Raw genomic sequence first — 20,116 nt, 5'->3', positions numbered from 1 at the left:
GATACAAAGCGCCTGAGCTTCTCTAGAAGAGGGAAGCCCAGCGATGGGGCGCCGGATTTAACCCTTGCAACCCCAGTAGCAAACATTCATTTTTATTAATACTCTTTATTATTGTTATTACTTTTTATTAATCAGTGCTACACTCTTACACAATGTGTACAATTTAAATATGGGAAGCTACACAAGAGGCCCGTGAGCTGCCATAAGAACGGTGGGCTTACATTCAAAAAGGTACTATATGGGCAATTAAGACGAAAGGAGGGGTAAAAAAGAGGCGGAAGCAGCAATTAGAGGCAAGTGGCTGCAGGATGTAACATGGAATCGGTAAATAAAAAGAAGGGGTGGGATTAGGGTTTTGGTCAAGATGGTGGAGTGTAAAGAGGGGAGTTATGGCGGAAAGAGACCTGAGGGGGGACAGAAACATTCATTTTTGCCCATTCATCCAGTAAAGCGTTTGTGAGGTCAGGCACTGATTTAGAACGAGACGCCCGGCTCGCGATCTCCATTCCAGTTCATCCCAAAGGTGTTGGATGGGGTTGAGGTCAGGGCACTGTGCAGCCGGTCAAGTTATTCCACCCCAAACTCCTCCAACCAGGTCTTTATGGAGCTTGCTTTGCGGGCTGGGGCGCAGTCATGCTGGAATAGAAAAGGGTCTTCCCCAAACTGTTCCCACAGAGTTGGAATCATGGCATTGTCCAAAATGTCTTGCTATGTCCCCTTCAGCATGCACATGCAATGTTATAAAAGTCCCTCTTGGCGTAACGGTCAGGTGTCCAAATACTTTTGTCCATATAGTGTTTATGTTAAACATTAGAGGATATTATTAAACAAAAGCCAGGTATAGTGGCAGTTAGAAAATAACTGACTTAAAATTAAGATCTGGCTGTGACACGCTGTCATTTGTTCACTTCGATATTAGAGCCACTGCCATTATCCTAAAGGTTGTCCACATATGTGCTAGCCGGGACTCGAACCCGGGTCACAAGAATGGGAATCTTGCACGATACCCCTACACTACTAGCGCTGGTTGGTTGTGCATGCTGTTGATACTCGTGAAAACACATGTTTTTAGACAGCTGGGGACCGGGCGTGCAGAGTTACGCATCATGGTAAAAATAATAACAATGCAGCCTGTACTATGAATGGAATATCTCTGGGGAAAACTTGGGGGGGTGGGGGAAGAGTTGTTTCTCTGTCGAATTTTACTATGTTAATGTTCTTTTGATTAGAAGACAGTTTAGTCTTACGAAAATGCCACAATATTCAACTAGGTTGATGAATTTCATCAGCACATTTCCTTCCACTACAATTTTTTTTTCCAAATGTGTTGGTGAATATTTTAAATGATATCATAGTGTTTTTTGTATTAAGGCGAATTGTGGAGTGTCGTCAGGCTTCTTCTCATGAGGTCCAACCTAGTCCATCAGAATCTATTCTATCTCTTAAATCCATGCCTGAAGTAGCCTTATTGGTGCACGCAGAACACAGAACCTTCTCTTTTTGGGAGTTGAGGATTGTGGTCTGTGGCTAAAAGAACACATGTAACCTATGATGAGCATAGAAAATAAGCAGTTTATACGTGTAAAAATTGAATGTTAAAATTATTGGCTCACCTAGACCCATACCTGAGAACTTCTTCACTCCGGCTACCCTGAGCATTCCCATGCGGGACGTGGCTAGGACTGCCCGCTGACGTTGGTGGTGATGTCAGCTGACGACAGGAAACATTAAGGGCAAATGGGTGGGGAGCGGGGTGCGCACCCAGGTATGTCTAGACTTAGATTGAGATCTCTGAGAATGAGGAGAACTATCCATAGTGCAGCAGGGGGGAAAAATCGACTGCAACAGTTAAATGACTACTGTGCCTTTAAATCTGGAGTAATACAAATAAAACTGCCCCTACAGAGTAAAAAACGGAGAGCCAGGGCCATGTGGTGCGAAGACAGGCAGGCCTACCTGTGACAGAACCCTCCATCACTGGGGCCCCTGGAGAGGCCTGAGAGCCAGCCTCCTCCCTATCGACTATGGGCCCAGGCCTTGTAGAGACTTCTGTGTGTGAATACAGGGGTTCAGTCTGCTGATGTACCCCATGTTTTAGCACTCAGAGTATCAGAACTGTAACGTCAGCTGGACATCCTGTGGTAGGAAGAAGGCTGATTGTCTGTGCATTGTTAATTGTATAGGTGTGAAGTGTTTCCCCTGTTATTGTGAGTTAGCCCTTGTCTTAAGACCCCCTGTAGGTATGACTAGGTGTCACTGCTGCATACCTAATTATCAATTACACAACAGGTAGCTGTTAATCCTGTGAGCTCCTGTTATCCCTGTGTCCTGGCCATTGTCTGTCTTAAGCCAATTATATGTCTATCGTCATTCCACGTCTACGTCCCCAATTAATGTAATTATTTACGTCTCATGTCATTCTGTCCTTCCCCCGGATATTGTGTTGCAGGATTTGATCTAATTACTTCCTTCCTGCCATGGTAATTAGATCATGTGATATTTGTCTTGCCCCTTTTCTTACTTGTGTATATATAGCTCTGTCTTTGGTTTTAATAAAGGAGTCCTGCTTTCACCTCAACATGAGTGTTGCCTGATGTTTGGGGTGGGCTGTAGCCACACTGTGTAGCTAAGCTTCGGATAGCCACAGTGCCAATGCGGCTTCGGTGCAGCGACGTCCCTCCTTCTATCTACAACGCTGGTTCTGCCCGGTGCTGAAGGGGTTACTTGTTGGTGTCCCGTCAGGAGGAAGCAACGTTTGGCGGGAGTACCCAGTCGGGGTACAGGTCGGTCCCGTCACATTGGTGGCAAGCGGTGGGATGCTTCCTTAAAGAAATTTGTTATGGTCTGATTTCCGGGGCCGGAAGTTTCCTCTTTCACACCGGAGCGGGGACATCCAAAGCACCAGGATTGGTCACCCTTCGGGCAGAGAAGGAGCAACGCCAGGATCCTCAGCTATGGAACTGGAGTTCAGACGGCGTATGCAGGAGGCACGGGCCCAACCCGATGGACCTGTATCCGCTGAGGACGAGCTGCGGTGGAGGGATCATATCCGTCGGCAACTCTGGTGGGAGACTCTGCGATGGGAACAGGAATACTTGGGTAAGTGCCTCCCAACCAGCGAGGACATTTACTGGTTCCAGCTGGAGGCACGAATGCCATTGCTGGGAAAGCAGCCCAGGGAGGAATGGGTGTCCGAGTTAGACGGGCTGGTCCAAACCGAGATGATGTGGGATGACGGATACAGGGCGTTACGATGGTATGCAGCCGAGGCGGGTTGGTGCCTGGAAGGTACAGAGCCCACGGAGGGCTATGACTTTGGCGGCCTAGGATTGTTATGGGATAGTCTTCAGGAGGACCTGGATTTCGGCAGTACAGTGGAGTGGCGGATTATGGACATCCGAGATTTCAGGGAATTGGACCTCCCAGGTGCACTGAGAGGTGATTTTGACTTTTTAACTACACAGGAGTGGGAACTGGAAAAAGCATATAAAAAACTGTTTGACCGTGTTCACCAGTATGCCCCAGTGTCCATGGATTTTGTCGATTATTCATCCGAGGATGTTAACCCAGGATGGGGGGATGAGGCTGCGGTCTTCCCACCGGGGTCCTCCGAATGCTGGGTAGTTCGCTCAGATCCACAACCCCCAGCTGAAGCGCCGACAACAGGGTGGGGAGCCCCTGGCCTCTGCCCCGTATCTGGAACAACAACAGGAATCCAGGGAGATGCGGTAGCTAGCCCACATCCCCAGCGGCAGCAGGAGCACGAGGGAGTGGAGGGTGCTGTCCCTCCTCCCCAGCGGCTGTTGGATAACCCGGGAGACAGCGCAGTCGGGTCATCTCCCCAGCGGCAGATGGAGAACCAGGGAGGGGATGCAGGCGGCATCACTCCCCAGCGGGTGGGCGAGTGTCCAGGAGATGGTGGAGCCGGCCAGTCTCCCCAGTGGCAGCTCACAACTCTGGGAGCGGAGGAACCTGTTCTCCCTCCCCAGCGGCAGATCCCAGTTGAGGGAGCTGAGAGTGTCGTCCCTCCTCCCCAGCGGCTGACAGATGAACTGGAAGACGGCGCAGCCGGCTCATCTCCCCAGCGGCAGATCCCAATCGATGGAGCCGAGGGTGTCGTCCCTCCTCCCCAGCGGCTGACGGATGACCCGGGAGACGGCACAGCCGGCCCATGTTCCCAGCAGCAGAAGGAGCATCAAGGAGGGGGTGCAGGTGGCATCACTCCCCAGCGGTCAAGTGAGTGCACAGGAGATGGCGCAGACGGCCAGTCTCCCCAGCAGCAGCTCACAGATTCGGAAGTGGAGGAACCTGTCCTCCCTTCCCAGCCACAGATCCCAGTTCAGGGAGCCGAGGGTGTCTTCCCTCCTCCCCAGTGGCGGGCAGATGACCTGGGAGATGGCGCTGCCAACCCATCACCACAGCGACAACAGGAGCCCCAGGGAGAAGATGCAGGCATCATCACTCCCCAGCGACTGGGAAGATTCCAGAGAGAAGGTGCTGTAGGCACTTCTCTCCAGCGGCAGTTGTATTTTTCTGGAGAGTCAGAGGTGGGGCGGGGGAGTGCTGCTCTTGGAGGGGCAGATTATTTGGGGCACCAGTTTCGGGAGGGCATTGATGGGCTAAGTGAACTAACTGACTACGGAGTCAACCCGTTTGGGGTTTCCTCCTGTGTCAGTCCTATTTGGAAGGGGGGGAAGTGTGACAGAACCCTCCATCACTGGGGCCCCTGGAGAGGCCTGAGAGCCAGCCTCCTCCCTATCGACTATGGGCCCAGGCCTTGTAGAGACTTCTGTGTGTGAATACAGGGGTTCAGTCTGCTGATGTACCCCATGTTTTAGCACTCAGAGTATCAGAACTGTAACGTCAGCTGGACATCCTGTGGTAGGAAGAAGGCTGATTGTCTGTGCATTGTTAATTGTATAGGTGTGAAGTGTTTCCCCTGTTATTGTGAGTTAGCCCTTGTCTTAAGACCCCCTGTAGGTATGACTAGGTGTCACTGCTGCATACCTAATTATCAATTACACAACAGGTAGCTGTTAATCCTGTGAGCTCCTGTTATCCCTGTGTCCTGGCCATTGTCTGTCTTAAGCCAATTATATGTCTATCGTCATTCCACGTCTACGTCCCCAATTAATGTAATTATTTACGTCTCATGTCATTCTGTCCTTCCCCCGGATATTGTGTTGCAGGATTTGATCTAATTACTTCCTTCCTGCCATGGTAATTAGATCATGTGATATTTGTCTTGCCCCTTTTCTTACTTGTGTATATATAGCTCTGTCTTTGGTTTTAATAAAGGAGTCCTGCTTTCACCTCAACATGAGTGTTGCCTGATGTTTGGGGTGGGCTGTAGCCACACTGTGTAGCTAAGCTTCGGATAGCCACAGTGCCAATGCGGCTTCGGTGCAGCGACGTCCCTCCTTCTATCTACAACGCTGGTTCTGCCCGGTGCTGAAGGGGTTACTTGTTGGTGTCCCGTCAGGAGGAAGCAACGTTTGGCGGGAGTACCCAGTCGGGGTACAGGTCGGTCCCGTCACACTACCTATTAACTGTTAGGCCTTTAAGGGCTGGCGTGTGATGTCATATAGGAAGTAAACTGCATATAAACAGAGGAAGAAGGATCTCTGCCGTATTTCTGACAGCTCCAATGCTTCTAATGAAGTCCAGGCAGAAGGGGGAACATTCAGGGTAAGGAGGTGCACTTAACTCCTCCCCCCAGCCACAATAAACGTATGGAGGAGACCAGAGAGATAAAAGGCACCGTGCCTGATATTAGCTTCCAGCTGGGTTAGTCCCCTTAAAGGTACCATGGTACTGCAGGGGTAAAAGGGAGCACATAACCCCCCCCTAGACAAGTCAGGTAATCTGACTGATTGCTGGGGCTCCAGAGGGAGAGAGGCTGAACTCCCTCTGGAAGTCATATAAAAAAATGGACTTAGTGAGCCAAAGAAATCGGGTCCTACTGGATGAGGGGAGGAGCTTACCCATATGCATGGACGTAGGAACTCTTACAAATCTGGGGGGGATGGCATTTTTCCTCATCAGATACCCCCTTTCTCCCCATAAGATACTTCTTTCCTCACTATACTCTACCCCACTTTCTCCCCATCTCTTTTTTTGCAAACAAGTACAATAATATATAACTTGAAACACTAAACACTCTCGTTTACTTACTCCTTGTAGTTCAGGTATGGATCAAATAAACAACACATGTAAACAGCACTTGCATGTATAGATCAATTGAAGAAGACATACACACCCAATATTTGCAGGTATACATAAATAATGTGTGGAAACATAGCATAGCTGGTATAGTTCAACAGAATACCACACAACCCAGTTTTGCATGTATGGATCAATTGAAATTCACATGTGAATTCAGCATTGAAAGTATAGATCAAATAAACACAATCAGACATACAAATCCTGTTTTTCAGGTACACAATAATAATGGATGGAAACATAGCATAGCAGGTATAGATCAACAGAATAACACACACAAACCCAGCTTTGCAGGTATAAATCAACTGGAAATCACATGTAAACTCAGCACTGAGGGTATAGATCAAATAAACACATGGAAACAGCACTGCAGGTATAAATCAACTGAATAAGACATACAAACCCCGTATTTACAGGTATACATAAATAATGTATGGAAACATAGCATAATAAGAAATAGCCATTTTTAATGTGTTCCTTCATTTATCTGTTGTGGTTCATACTCTCTCTTTTTCTTGTATTTTCGGGAAGTTTTGACATCAGTTCATTAGCAGCTGTTACACTAATTGGAGCCACAGAAGCCTAACAAACTGTAATTGGCTTTTGGCAAAGTTCCCAGAAATAAAATCATGGCCACCTTCCGAGTGGTTAACACAGAGCAAAGAGAGGGCGCTTCAAGGCAGTTCAAATAATTAAAATAATTCAGTGAACAGTTGAAAGAATGAAGTAAGCCGTGCCGTTTGTAGAGCGGTGCAACGATGTATTGAGTAGAATGAAGAAGCATGGGGTAGGGTTACTGTGAATTGGTTAGTATGTGTGTGCGTACGGTAATGTGACTTTGTATGGTATTTGTATGGACTGTGCATTGTGTAGCATGTAAAGTGTTACTGTGCAATGTTTGAGGTGCGTGTGTAGATTATAGGATGACTGTTAATATGGTATTGCCAATGAGTATTGCTTATTATGCTAGTTTGAGAGAGAGAGAGAGAGAGAGAGAGAGGGAGAGAGAGAATGTAACAGGGGGAGGGAATCACGTTCACTCACACTGTGGTGTGAAAAGAAAATCAGGGTCACCCAGCATGCGACGTAGAACATGTGACATACACTGGCTCGCTAAGCTGTGGTTTCTTTTAGTTGCGGCTTGGGGAGGAGTGGATACAGGATCTGCCTCCTCTCACAGTTGGAATGAGGAAAGGGTTAGTGGTGCACCCCCTTCGAAACTAAGACAATGTGCCCTATGGCTACAGGTGTCTTGGGTTCTTCTTGCTGGACCCCCAGGAACCAGAATTCAGTCCACAGGTGGCCAGGCAGCAGCTGGGGAAGGAGAGCGAGTGGGGAGGAAGAAGTAACAGAATGGTATTTGTTACTCTCTAACATTTTGTCTATCATTTTGTCCAATGTAGAGTTTAATGCTTCCTTAGACTACTTTTGCAACCCTATGTCTGTTTCCAAATAATGCCCTCAAAAAAGTTCTCTAAAGTAGCGGTATTTGCCAATTTTTTGTTTATCAGCCGCTTTTTTTTTAATGTTTTACTTCAAAGCCACGTGGATTCCGAGCCAGTTTAATTACTCATTTATTTTGCTCATTTATTTATTTATTTTTCTGCGTGTCGTGGTTAAAATGTTGGGAAACGGTCCTTCCCCGTGGCCAAGAAGTTGAAATATGATACTTGATTTCCAGCGGTGGACTTCATGAGTGATAAAAGCTGAACTTTGTTTTTTTAGATCACAAACATAATAAAGGGTCTTGGCGCGTCGCCGTCCCCGAGTAATTATTAACACGTTGTTCAAATAAAAGATAACAACCTGTGTGTTTACGCTAGCTTTCCTTAAGGCCTCTCAAGATTTCTGTACGTTATTATGATGATATCTATAAGGGAAGCGGATGAGCTAGAACATCTCCAAGAGCTGCTGAGGACACATCTCCCAGAGTCTTTAAAGGTAAGAACAGGCATAGACATAGCAAAAATCACCGTTTTTTTTTACCAACACTCATTTTTTCTTCAATTACCCTATTTCCGAACCAATCTGCAAACCAATTTATGGGGGTATTGGATTGTATAGCAAGCTGGGGACATATTATATATATATATATATATATATATATATATATATATATATATGTATATATAATATCCTATATCCACCAATAATTCACTCACGGGTATATCAATAATAAAAAATATTTAATTTATATATAATAATAATTTTTTTATATATATATATATATATATACAAACACTGCTATATATATATATTTATATATATATATAAATATTTATATATACAGTATATGTATATATATATTCTTTATGCCTGTTCAATGCTTTGAGAGATGTGCTATGGCAATAACGGGCGCCTGCAATCGCAAATATTTGTGTGGGATGATGTATTTAACCTCTAGTAGTGAAATATTTTGAGTGTTGCTGTGCCAAAAGAGACAAACTCCGCAGGTCTCAAAAAAACGGTGACATTTATAAAGAATGGATAGCGCACGTCTAGTAGGAACATATAATGATATCCCCTTAAAAATCCTCAAACGTAGAACACGCATACAAACAATACAGTGTAGTATGTATTAAATAACTAATATGAATATAGGCTATATAGAAGAGATGCTTTCACGTCTCTGGTATGCAGGCTCAGGGCACCCCCTAGTGGTTGCTGGAAGTATTCTTCTAATCCATCCATGGTGGGGCTGATCTGAATCTCCGTGTGGTTGAAGGAATAAGGATAAAAAAACGTAGCTTTTATATAAAAAAATTCATTACATTTCTGCTCTTACGTGGAGGTTATAAATCCAGAGTGTGAGAAATAGAGGGTCCTCAGTGGCATACGTAGTAGTAGTGGAGAGTCCCCGTAATAGCAGTGTTTCTCCCCTAAATGATGTCAACGTGTACGTCTATGTGCGCTATCCATTCTTTATATACGGTATTTCAAGAACAGAGATGTTAACCAGGTCCCATGACTCCTTCAGCGTTGTGTCCTTGGAGTCACCTTGGCTGGCCGGCCATTCTAGGGAGAGTGGCCACAGTACTAAATACTCATAATCCTGTCTGTCTTCACTGCTCAGCCTACCCATGTCTGACATCACAGAAGGGGCATCATCTTTAAGGTCTTATAGTTTAAAGGGACCGCCACTTCCATTAAACCTACCATCACACCCATTACACCCATCACACCTATCAAGTAAAACGCCTGACTCAATAACACTAACTCCCCATTACTGGCCAATGTGCCTATTACTGTGTATTAGAATGGCACATAAAATGGCAAGTGGACGTGTTTGTATGTGTTCAGATGTAATGTATAGATAGCTTTATTTTACTTCTCTCTTCATGATGAAGAACTTATCTGGGATATGTTAAGAGGCCACCTAGGTGGACCAGCACCTTTAAACAATAGAATGACTCGGTCTTAATCACAGAATCGAGCACTCTGACTAATAAAAGTTTATGGGCACTGGGGTTTATGCTCAAGGAGAAAAATATTGTTTCCACGGGACTTGCCCTTTAAACTAGATGCGATAGTCTAATCTTTGAACTATTCAGTAATTCTTATAAGTCAGGTCAAAGGTTCTATCTGTTTTTTTTACGTGAGGTTTTTCTAGGGAAAAAAACCCGAAATGGGTATCCTCAAGGTAGTTTTCAGAAAGGTACTGCCATAGATGGGAGGATCTGCATCGACTCCAGCGCTGTTTCCACCTCTTTGATCCTATGGATTGTTACACTTCCCTTGGGAATTCCTCTACTTCTTAAATGGGGCTAATAACGTTCTCTTTCTCTTGAGATGAACCCGACATACATTATCTAAATAATATTTACCTCCCTTATATGTGTGTCAATGTCTTCAACGAGAAGACAGCTGCCCCAGGCTGAGGAGATCATGTCCACACGATTCGAACTCCCTACCACAGACATGAAAATGTTTTAAGGTCCAGTATGCTGCGAAATGAGAGCAACAGCAACGCATGGGGTGTTTTTTTCCCTCCATTCGCTAGATCGCTATGATCGTTCTCCAAGAACAGGAGGATTTGAGCTAGTAGGGCTTGTGTAAGAGAAGAACTACATTGGGGTGATGGCAAGTAGCTAAAACGGTCACAAAAGGTCACCTTTTACCTAAATGAATTAGTTAAAACCACATAAATGGAGAGAAAAGATCAGTAAAATGGTGGTGAGAGGTCTTACTGTTCTGTCTTCTACAGATTTATGGCAGCCTCTTCTCTGTGCTCAATGGAAACCCCTTCGGGGTGGAGGTTCTGGTGGATTCCTGGCCAAATTTTGGTGTTGTGATGACAAGACCTCTGGTAAAGTAATCTTCTTCCGCCTACAGAATGTATCAGAAAGCGTATGTCAGGAGTCACTTGGTTTAAACTCTATTTATGAGTAGGATATCTAGCACTGTACGTCAAGTAGGTTTTTGTTACTTAACCAGAAGAGCAGGAAAATGTACCTGCAGTTGAGTCTCACATTTACTATACCTCCTAACTTCTATGTCCGGTGAATTGCGATGTTGGGGCAGAGCTTGGGAGGTAGAGTGTCAGTGCCGTATACATGAGATCAGGACCTCGAGATTGCGGTCTCGAATCCCCCTGAGCTCTACCTCTGTCCTCAAAAGAAGAACAAAGGTAGTGCTTGGTGGCAAAATCGTGACTATCCAGCTCAAAGCAGGAGGCATGGACAAAAGTTGCTAGACTGAATTGACCTCACACACGTTACTGACGTATTTTGCTTTTTTTTTGTGTGGAAAGTACGGCATAAGGACCTTTGATGACATCATTAGTTATGTGACTATGTAGCGCCCTCCTCTCACCTACAAGGCGCTCTTGAACGTGAGTACTTGCCCACCCTTGATCCTCTGCTCTTTATGAAGGTAGACCTGGAACTCTTCAAGGGTGGGTGAGTACTCGCAATTAATCATGATGTCACAAACTGCCCATACTAAGCATTGACACCGTATTATGTCCCACCTAATTTAAGGGCCGGCCGGTGCACATTCGCAAACCACGCTTGGGCACTTGTATTGTCTTTGGGGGCTGCAATCCTCTCATAAGCAGGATACAAGCCCCTGCACAGCCCGACTAGCCACATAAGCCTGTGTAGCATGGAGGCAAAGGAAAGGGTGGATAGTGAAGCCAGGGAGGAAGACGGAGGCTGAACAGCCAATCAGAAAACACTCAGACCTAAAGCCAGCATCCAGGCCACTTCTGCACTTAATTAATTCAGGACTCAGGGCCGCCTGCCACTCCATGAGCCCCTGGGTTAATTTGGCCTTGATAGGAGGCCTGATATAGATATATTTTTGGCTCCTGTTTCAATGTCTTCTCCTTTCTTATTTAACAGACTGTTCCATCTGCTTGGGATCCTTTCACCAACTCTTATAGCTTCTTCATCCGGGATGCGTCCAAAGTCAGTGTTGTCATGGAACACATAGAATGGACTCGACCATTTGAGGTCCAATGTAAGTAACCTCAAATACCCATCCCCTATAGGGTGAGGACATTTCACTGGGAGCTCCATAGGGGCATGGTGTCCATAGAGGAAGCCTGCCAGCAAAGTGCATGGCTACCATGTGAGGTTCCAGCGGTAGTTCCCGATGCCTTGTCCGTCGACAATGAAAAGTTTCAATTAATCGAAGGTTTGCCAACGGGCAGCTTGGCAGTTGAAGAACTAAGACTCCTAGGATTTACAAACAATCTTCCTAAAAGAAGAAGAGATTGTCCATTGCTGGCCGAGAAGCTTTAGAATTGCAGCTGTTAATCCGCCCTTGTTCATAGTCCACACTTATCTTTGCCAATTCCGATTGTGGCAGGTTTCCCAGGAATTATATTGTATAATGCCGGAATGACCTTAAAACCATTGCGACATAAAAGCCATCAGAGTGATTATGTACATTTAATGATAAATAGCATCAGGGATTAATCCTCAACACTTTTGTAACTGGATGCCGTTTTAGGAATATCGTTCATCGTATCGCTGAGTGCCCAACCCTTTCCCAAAAAGGGACAATTGAATGTCCTTGTCAGCCTCACCAAAGCAGAATGCATATTAAAGTACTTTATTATTGCATTAATATGAATACTTTAAAAACGTTAAAAAAAAAATCTGATACTTAAGGAGAAGCTGCAGCTACAGAGATGCAGTATTTAGAGTGAGGAGAAGAAAATATATGGCTATCTCTTTTCATCTACAGCAATGCAAGATAGTTTTGTGACTGATCTCACAAAAGAGGCGGCCAGGAGAGATGTGACAATCCAAACATCATTGTTAAGGACATATTGGCAGGAGAAGCAAGATGAGGTTAACGAGCGGAATCTTAAGTGAGTTAATTTGGGTAATCAAAGAATAGATTCTTGAATGGGTTTGAGGAATATACTCCCTTTTTCTAACGCTGGGGCGCGCTGTGAGGGTCTTGAACCTTGGCTTGGCTTTGCTTTGCTTGCTGTCCCTTTTGGAGGACATGTGTTGGAATGACACCAGACTCTTAGGCTACTTTGCTGGATTTTCCACTAGGGCCCTGAAGAGATTGTGCCGATTCATGCGCAGACGCAATTGGCCATGCTGGGATTTGGCTTCTTGCTGGCTTTTCTCGGGGATGCTTTGTGGCCAACTTGGTCACCTGTATGGTTTTTTTTTACTCTAACACTTGTCCCTTTGGGCTGCTTTGATGATAGAGTTGAAGACATGTTCTTGTTTGTTCTAGGTCTCAAGTTACCGCAGAGATTTCTTGTCTCTCTGCAGCGAATGCTCCACTTGTTGATGCTTCCTGGTCATTTGGTGGAAGTACCTCCAGTCTGAGGTATGTGAGTCTTTGTCTAGGGTCCCTTCCATCCTCCTGTGCGGTCGACTCTGAAGGAAACCCAGTGTCCTGGGTGTTGTGCGATCATTATTGTGCCATGCGTGTACTGTACACTGTACCCAACCATAGGCGCTTTGGATTGGGATCCAAGGTTGCTCTTAGTCTGGCAAAAACACTGATGATGCAAGGTAGACCAGCCTACTGCCACGTGGAAGAGGAAAACATTGCTTCTCAGCTGATGTTTAAGTCGTTGGGGCTGCAAGAGACTTCCAGCAGGCTGCTATGGGTAAAAAGTATTGTAAGTATGGAGACAGATGAAGCATCAAGACTGGGACATTGAAGAAACAGCAGAAATGGGGGAAAAAATATCGTATTTCCTATTTTTTTTTCATGTATCTTGAAATAAGGCTTGGTGTTCTAACCGTTATCATGTTACCATTGCTCTTATTTTGTGAATTTTGCATTTGACTATCTTGGCCCAATAAATGGTTTCATGTTTCGCTAATGACCCCATCCCCTCTTGGATCAATGTGGCTATACCCATTATTCCTTATTTACAATTCTTTGACAAGACATTATACAGGGATGGACACGTACATCTACATACCATCGTCAAATTGGATTAGCTTTCAATCACCTGGGGTTTGATGATCATCAGCCCTGTCTCTTTTCCCCTACTTGGCTCCCCTTCACATTCCCAACAGCCCCAGTTGTCGTGGATCTTCAGGGACTGTCCTACTGTCTGGGGTAGCGGCCCCAGCCGTGTCCTCAACACCATTGAAGACCTTTAGGATGAACAGGAATGGAGATTGCGAGCCGGACGTCTCGTCCAACATCAGTGTCTGACCTCACAAATGGGCAAAAAGTCCTACAGAAACTCCCCAGAATCTTGCGGAAAGCCTTCCCAGAAGAGTGGAAGCCGTTATAGCTGCAAAGGGGTGGGTGGATCAACTTCCTCATAATGTCTATATATTTACAATGTGATGTCATCAAAGTCCCCATTGATGCAATGGTCAGGTGTCCCAATACTTTTGGCCATATAGTGTAACTTTTTTGTCTTGAACACCCTGGAACGTTTTTTAAGATATCATCTCCATATCACCAGTAACTATAAAACACGGTGCTGTGTACTAAAACTTCACCCCCCCCCATGTCATCTTTATTTAATTTACAGTCCAAGGCTTGAATATAAACAGCCATTATTTTTGTAGCTCACTTGCAAGCAGATAAGGGACGCTGTACTCTATATTCATCGCTTCCATTAAAATGTGAATCGTTTTGCTTCACCAACACTTTATATTTTATTTACCGCTTTAAGTAAAGAAATCAATGTTTGAATTATACAGCTGAAAATGAGCTTATTCGGTGATATTCATGGATGACGGCGACGCGCAACTGAAATGAAATGTATGTTAGACTTGTGCAAATGGGCCAGAAACGGTTCGGACAAATTTTTGGGTTTTCGTTTTTCACCCATTTGTTTTCGGGCAATAAAGTTTGTTCTCTGCCCATTCGGTTTGGCTGAAAATTCGGGGACATTTTTAATTTGAGAATTACATTCACGCTCACGCTGTCATTCTCATTCTCATTCACACGCTTTCCCTATCTTCTCTGCCGCCCACTTCAGCTTCTGCCGACTGCTTCCGCGTCATTTCCTTCATTTTCTATCTTTTATCTTCTCCCCTTCTCTCTAATCTACGATCTTTAATCTTCTATCTTCGTCCACATCTCCGCAGACATAACCCGCATGAATCGTTGACGCATTGTGTTGTATTATATAATTTATGACCTCCACACAATGACTTTCCAAGTAATACCCCCCCCGTGTCAATGTTCATTTACTAGGAAACGCGATACCTACCTCCAGATTACATCGATGACTAATATTCCTCTAGTAATACATAAAACCCTCGTGACCCTCGTTTTATTGGAGGTCCAATTACGCTCGCAGCAACGAAAACAGTGAGAGTCAAAAATAAGAACAACAAGAAGAAAAACATATATATTGGGCATATTCGGAACATATATATATATATATATATATATATATATATATATATATAATTTATTTATTTTTACATACGCGTACATGTTTAAGACGAACAGTGAATAATAAAATATATATATAAAAGTCCGATTGGAAACAGCGTATAAATGAGGCAGATTTTTATATATTTTTTTTTTATATCATTTAAAAAAAAAAATAATAATTTCCTGTGGGATGGATTAATTATATATTTAGCTAAATCTGGAGGATTGTTAATATGGTAAGTATTGAACTATATTGCTATTGATAATTCAGCTATAAAAATTCCTGGCTAGATAATAGTAAGATTAAATACAATAAAAAATTATTAAAATTAAATAAATAGACTAAAGCTTCTGTCCCACTTAAGCTGCTGGATTTAATGTTTTTGTAACTAAATGTAATATAATTCCTAACACTCATACCAGGGAACTCTACAGGGTTTTACGACCCCGGAGTCTCCGGGATGTTATCGTTATTATTATCTCTTACTTTATATAGCGCCATCATATTCCGTAGGGCTGTACAATGTTCCCGGGTATGCTAATACTGCTGTATGGCCTTCCAGGGTTAAATGTTGCCTGGTCGTGCTCTCTAGTATGAGAAGCAATTCGATCTGAGGAAATCTTACATCTAAAGGCTTCGTCACATAAAAACAATCCAAGATGATTCTATGATGCTATGGCAACAACCTATCGGTTATTGAGGCCAAATTTTAATTGATGAAAGAATTATTTCCGGGGGGAGGGTTTGGCCAATCATCATTACTAGGAATGATGCTTCTAATGCCGCATTGACGTACGTTTAGTGAGATTCTGTTGTCTTTTCTTGTCAGCCGTGTTATGATGTCATTGAAATGAATGTATGTAAATTCTTAGTATGTTTGAAGCTCTAACATATTACACAGCGCTGTGCAGCTTAAATACGGGGCGATTAACAAATACATAACAAATATACATTTACACATACTGATACGACAGACCCTGACTGTGAGCTTGTCATCTAGCCTAATGGCACGTTCATACAGAAAATTGGTGGGCTTATGAGGACCCTTCTCAAAGAGCTTACAATCTAAAAGATTTTACATTTCTGTATGTGTATGTATAAGTGTATGTGTGTATGTATAAGTGTGTATGTGTATGTGTATAAATGTGTATCTGTATGTATGTGTACTGTATATGTATGTGTATGTATGTGCATGTACTGTATGTGTGTGTATGTATGTGTGTGTGTATGAATGTGTGTATGTATGCATTTGTTTATTTATGTGTATGCGTATGTATGTATGTATGTGTTTATTTATGTGTATGCATATGTATGTATGTATGCATGTATGTGTTTATTTATGTGTATGCATGTGTATGCATGTATGTGTATGTATGTGTGTATGTATATGTACTGTATATGTATGTGTATGTATGTATGTATGTGCATGTACTGTATGTGTATGTATGTATGTGTGTGTGTGTATGAATGTGTGTATGTATGCATGTGTTTATGTGTATGCGTATGTATGTATGTATGTATGTGTTTATTTATGTGTATGCATGTATGTGTGTGTATGTATGTATGTATGTATAAGTGTATGTATGTGTACTGTATATGTATGTGTATGTATGTATGTGCATGTACTGTATGTGTATGTATGAATGTGTGTATGTATGCATGTGTTTATGTGTATGCGTATGTATGTATGTATGTGTTTATTTATGTGTATGCATCTGTATGCATGTATGTGTATGTATGTATGTATGTATGTATAAGTGTATGTATGTGTATGTAGAAGTGTATGTGTATGAATGTGTGTATGTATGTATGTGTTTATTTATGTGTATGTGTATGTATGCATGTATGTGTATGAATGTGTATATCGATTGAATAAAAGTTAAGTGACTTATCTGCAGATGCTTCATCTTTTGTTAACAGGTCCTGGAAAATCAATATATTTGCATAAAATGTAAACAAATTTATTAGAATCAGCCGGGCAGATCGGACCCTATTCGGCCCCGTTTAGTCTGTGTGTTTTTCCTGCTTTAAAGAGTCAAACCTTAATCAGTCGTTGGTCTCGTCTAAGATTCAGGAGCCGTTTGCCTATCCCATGCATGTTTTAATCGCCTCACTATATAAACCTCTACCACCTCTGCTGGGAGACTGTTCCACTTACCTACCACCCTGTATTGCTCAAAGAATGTTCTTCTGTTAATGATAAAATGTACATGGTTGTTGAGATACATATGAAGAACATGACCCAACATACGACATTATAACACTGTTTAATTATTAAATACATCCGTTCACAAATTGGCGTATACAAAACGTCACCCTGCCCTTATCTAAAAGAAAGAAAGGGGTCTTCTATGCATGCATTTCTTAGTGGTCCCATAAAAAAAAAAATGTTGTTTCGAGCCTTCAACAATTTTTTCTTGTCTTGACCACTTTGCTGTTGTACCTCACCAGTATTCCGGAATGGCCTACAAGATACACATCGAGCAGGTAGGCCGTACCTTTCTCAAGACCACCGATGGTCTCGGAGGTCACTGCTCTTCGAAGGTTGACGTCGTGAAAATATTTACAAGAGACCTTTTCGGATTTTGGACGCGATTCAGGCCCCGAACACCTGTCGATATTGGATATTTCTCCCCAAACGTGATCTTCTTGGATTTTCTTCTTATACACGCAGTATATGTTCCTCTCCTGCGTGCCGAGCCAGGCTACGGTGATCGAGTCACACGTTCTCAGTTTGTTAAAAGACTTTATTTTTAAGCTGTCAGGAAAGAAGGGGAATAAAGGTTTGTGGATGTGGGAGGACACCTGGACCATCGCAGAAGAATTTGATCCAGGCTCGGGTGACTTGAGTAGAGCAAAGTATTTATCGTTGGCTTTGCCTTTCAGCGTTATGTGTCTCAAGCCCTGGATATTCTCCGAAACGACCATTTTACCGTTTTTTAATATCTGTGCTAGGATTCGTCCTCTGCATAACTGAAATGTGAACTGGACTTTTTTATGCTTGGCCTGATACTGGAAACTGTAACTCTTTGGGCCTCTGCCGTCGAAGTTGACCTGAACTATTTTACCGTCTTTCAAGTAGGAGACCTTGGGCTTGGGCTGAGCCAAAGTCTTGGCAAATGTCCCCGTGTAAGCGGCGCTGGCGTTGGTCGAAAGGTTCACCACAAACACGTCAAAGTAATATTCAGTGTTTGGGCTCAAGTTGGACACCATGAAGGTGTTTCTGTTGCCAATGCATATCTGCCTAGCGTCGAGGTTGCTCGCTTTGTGGACGACACTAAACTCATCTTTTGCCACGACCATTACACGTTGTTGATCATCTACGTATCTGGAAACAGGTAAAGCGAATTGTTTGGACCCTTTGACTCTAGCCGAACGGACTGCGGTGTCTGCGGCGCATAGGCTTTTGTAATTGTGCTTTTCATTGACGAGGAGACAGTATTCGATGTTGTCCTTTTTCCTCAAGACAGAAGGGCTTGCTTTCCAGATTAAAGTCACAGAGTTATGGGTGACCGCGGTCACGTCAATGCGAGGATCTCCTGGAAGCTCGGGAAATAGGTTTCCGTGTGTTAGATCGGTTGTCAAGTACACCGAGATGTGGGTGTCTCTCTCTGTGGACAGGAATTCCAGGACAAAGAGGGAAGAATAGGAGGACGCGCCAATAAAGTTCTCAACCGAGTTTCCCTTGTAGAGGAACAGCGTAGACACGGTTTCTGAAGATGGCTGAGGCTTCAGGTGATCGGAATCTCTAGAAGCATCTGGATTAAAAGAAAATGAACCAATTAAAATAATCAAAGGAAAACAGTGTTATCAAATGCAATGACTTATAATGTATTCAATCTTTTCTCATCTTCAGAACTGTCCCCAATACTGAGGTCTGACCAGAGATCTGAAGAGTGGCAGAACCTCATCCGTCTTCCCGTCAACAATGCCACTGACCATACAACCCAGCACCCTGACTTTTCACCACTCTTTATTGCCTGCTATGCTTTAAGCGCTCAGAAATAATTACCCCCAAGCCCCTGTCTTCTGTTCCCACACACAGAGCAGCCCCCAACGCTGTTTACCCTGACTTTACATACCCGACGACTTTCTATGGAACGCGTGTGAGGTTTTGTAGCGCAGAATACTCCATTCTATAGGTACATCGCACGGAGTCACAGTAATCGAGAAATGAGGTGCGCCGTTTTCTTCTAAAACAAAGTAGTACCTGAGAACAACAAAAAAATGCCTAATTAGAGTAAAAGTGTTGAGCTCACATTGGCTGAAGTGAGTTTACAAGGGGTGCTTTTAGAATTAAGGGTGAGAGTAAATAAAAAGCACTTTGAGCATCGATAACCAAATGTAGTACCGGTTATGACCTGTAGGGGTGATGAGATATCTATCACTGGTCTGTAACATACAATCAGAAAAAAAGGTTCTGAATTATTATTTAATGAACTACTGGAAACTATGGACTTATATTTATCTGGGGATATAAATCAAATAATGCTGATTTACATCAGGGGGTATTTTAGAGGGACCCAATGTGGTATCTGACATTTTGCTTATGTCCTACTGGCTAATATGCTTAATAATGGCTTTAAATATATTTATTAGTAATAATAATAATTAATAATTGTGTGTTAGAAATAAAAACAAGTATTATTAATATTGTTATTGTTATTATTATGACTAATAACAATATTAATAATAATAATAATGTTATTAATATTTTATTATTATTTGAATTATTACGGTATTATTTGCATTATTATTATTTTTATTTGCATTATTATTATTTGCATTATTATTATTATTGCCATTATTATTATTTTTATTTGCATTATTATTATTTGCATTATTGCTAACAAACAATTAATAGTAATAATTGATTATCAGAAGAATAATAATCAGTAGTATAGGTTGATATGTAAATATAAATACATTTTTATTTCACCAGGAAATAAAACCTATTTGTGAATTGTAAAAACCTAATTTATTGATTAATTATTGAAAAAAAAGTTCTCTGCAGAACGTAATAAAAAGTATAGCTTCCTGGAATTCCAAATCCGTTACCAAGTT

General features: G+C 42.8%; 1 protein-coding gene and 1 non-coding gene across 2 annotated transcripts in view; both read right to left on the bottom strand.

Annotated features, from left to right (window-relative positions):
* Positions 1 to 953: 953 nt before the first annotated feature.
* Positions 954 to 1,024, bottom strand: TRNAG-CCC (transfer RNA glycine (anticodon CCC)). Its single transcript has one exon. It is a non-coding gene; the product is annotated as a tRNA-Gly (tRNA).
* A 16,431-nt stretch (positions 1,025 to 17,455) lies between these two features.
* Positions 17,456 to 20,116, bottom strand: part of LOC149274998 (protein NDNF-like) — a 29,278-nt gene continuing 26,617 nt past the window's right edge. Inside the window, exons 3-4 of the mRNA XM_089504997.1 lie at positions 19,140 to 19,262; positions 17,456 to 18,800 (exon numbers count right to left, since the gene is read on the bottom strand). Coding sequence (XP_089361123.1) covers positions 17,456 to 18,800; positions 19,140 to 19,262 — 1,468 coding nt within the window. The remainder of the gene's footprint in view (positions 18,801 to 19,139; positions 19,263 to 20,116) is intronic.

The sequence above is a fragment of the Sceloporus occidentalis genome, unplaced genomic scaffold (assembly GCF_023333645.1).
Source record: "Sceloporus occidentalis isolate IW3139 unplaced genomic scaffold, rSceOcc1.0.p SCAF_305, whole genome shotgun sequence".
Classification (NCBI taxonomy): Eukaryota; Metazoa; Chordata; class Lepidosauria; order Squamata; family Phrynosomatidae; genus Sceloporus; species Sceloporus occidentalis.
This window is presented reverse-complemented; position numbering and strand designations above follow the sequence as displayed.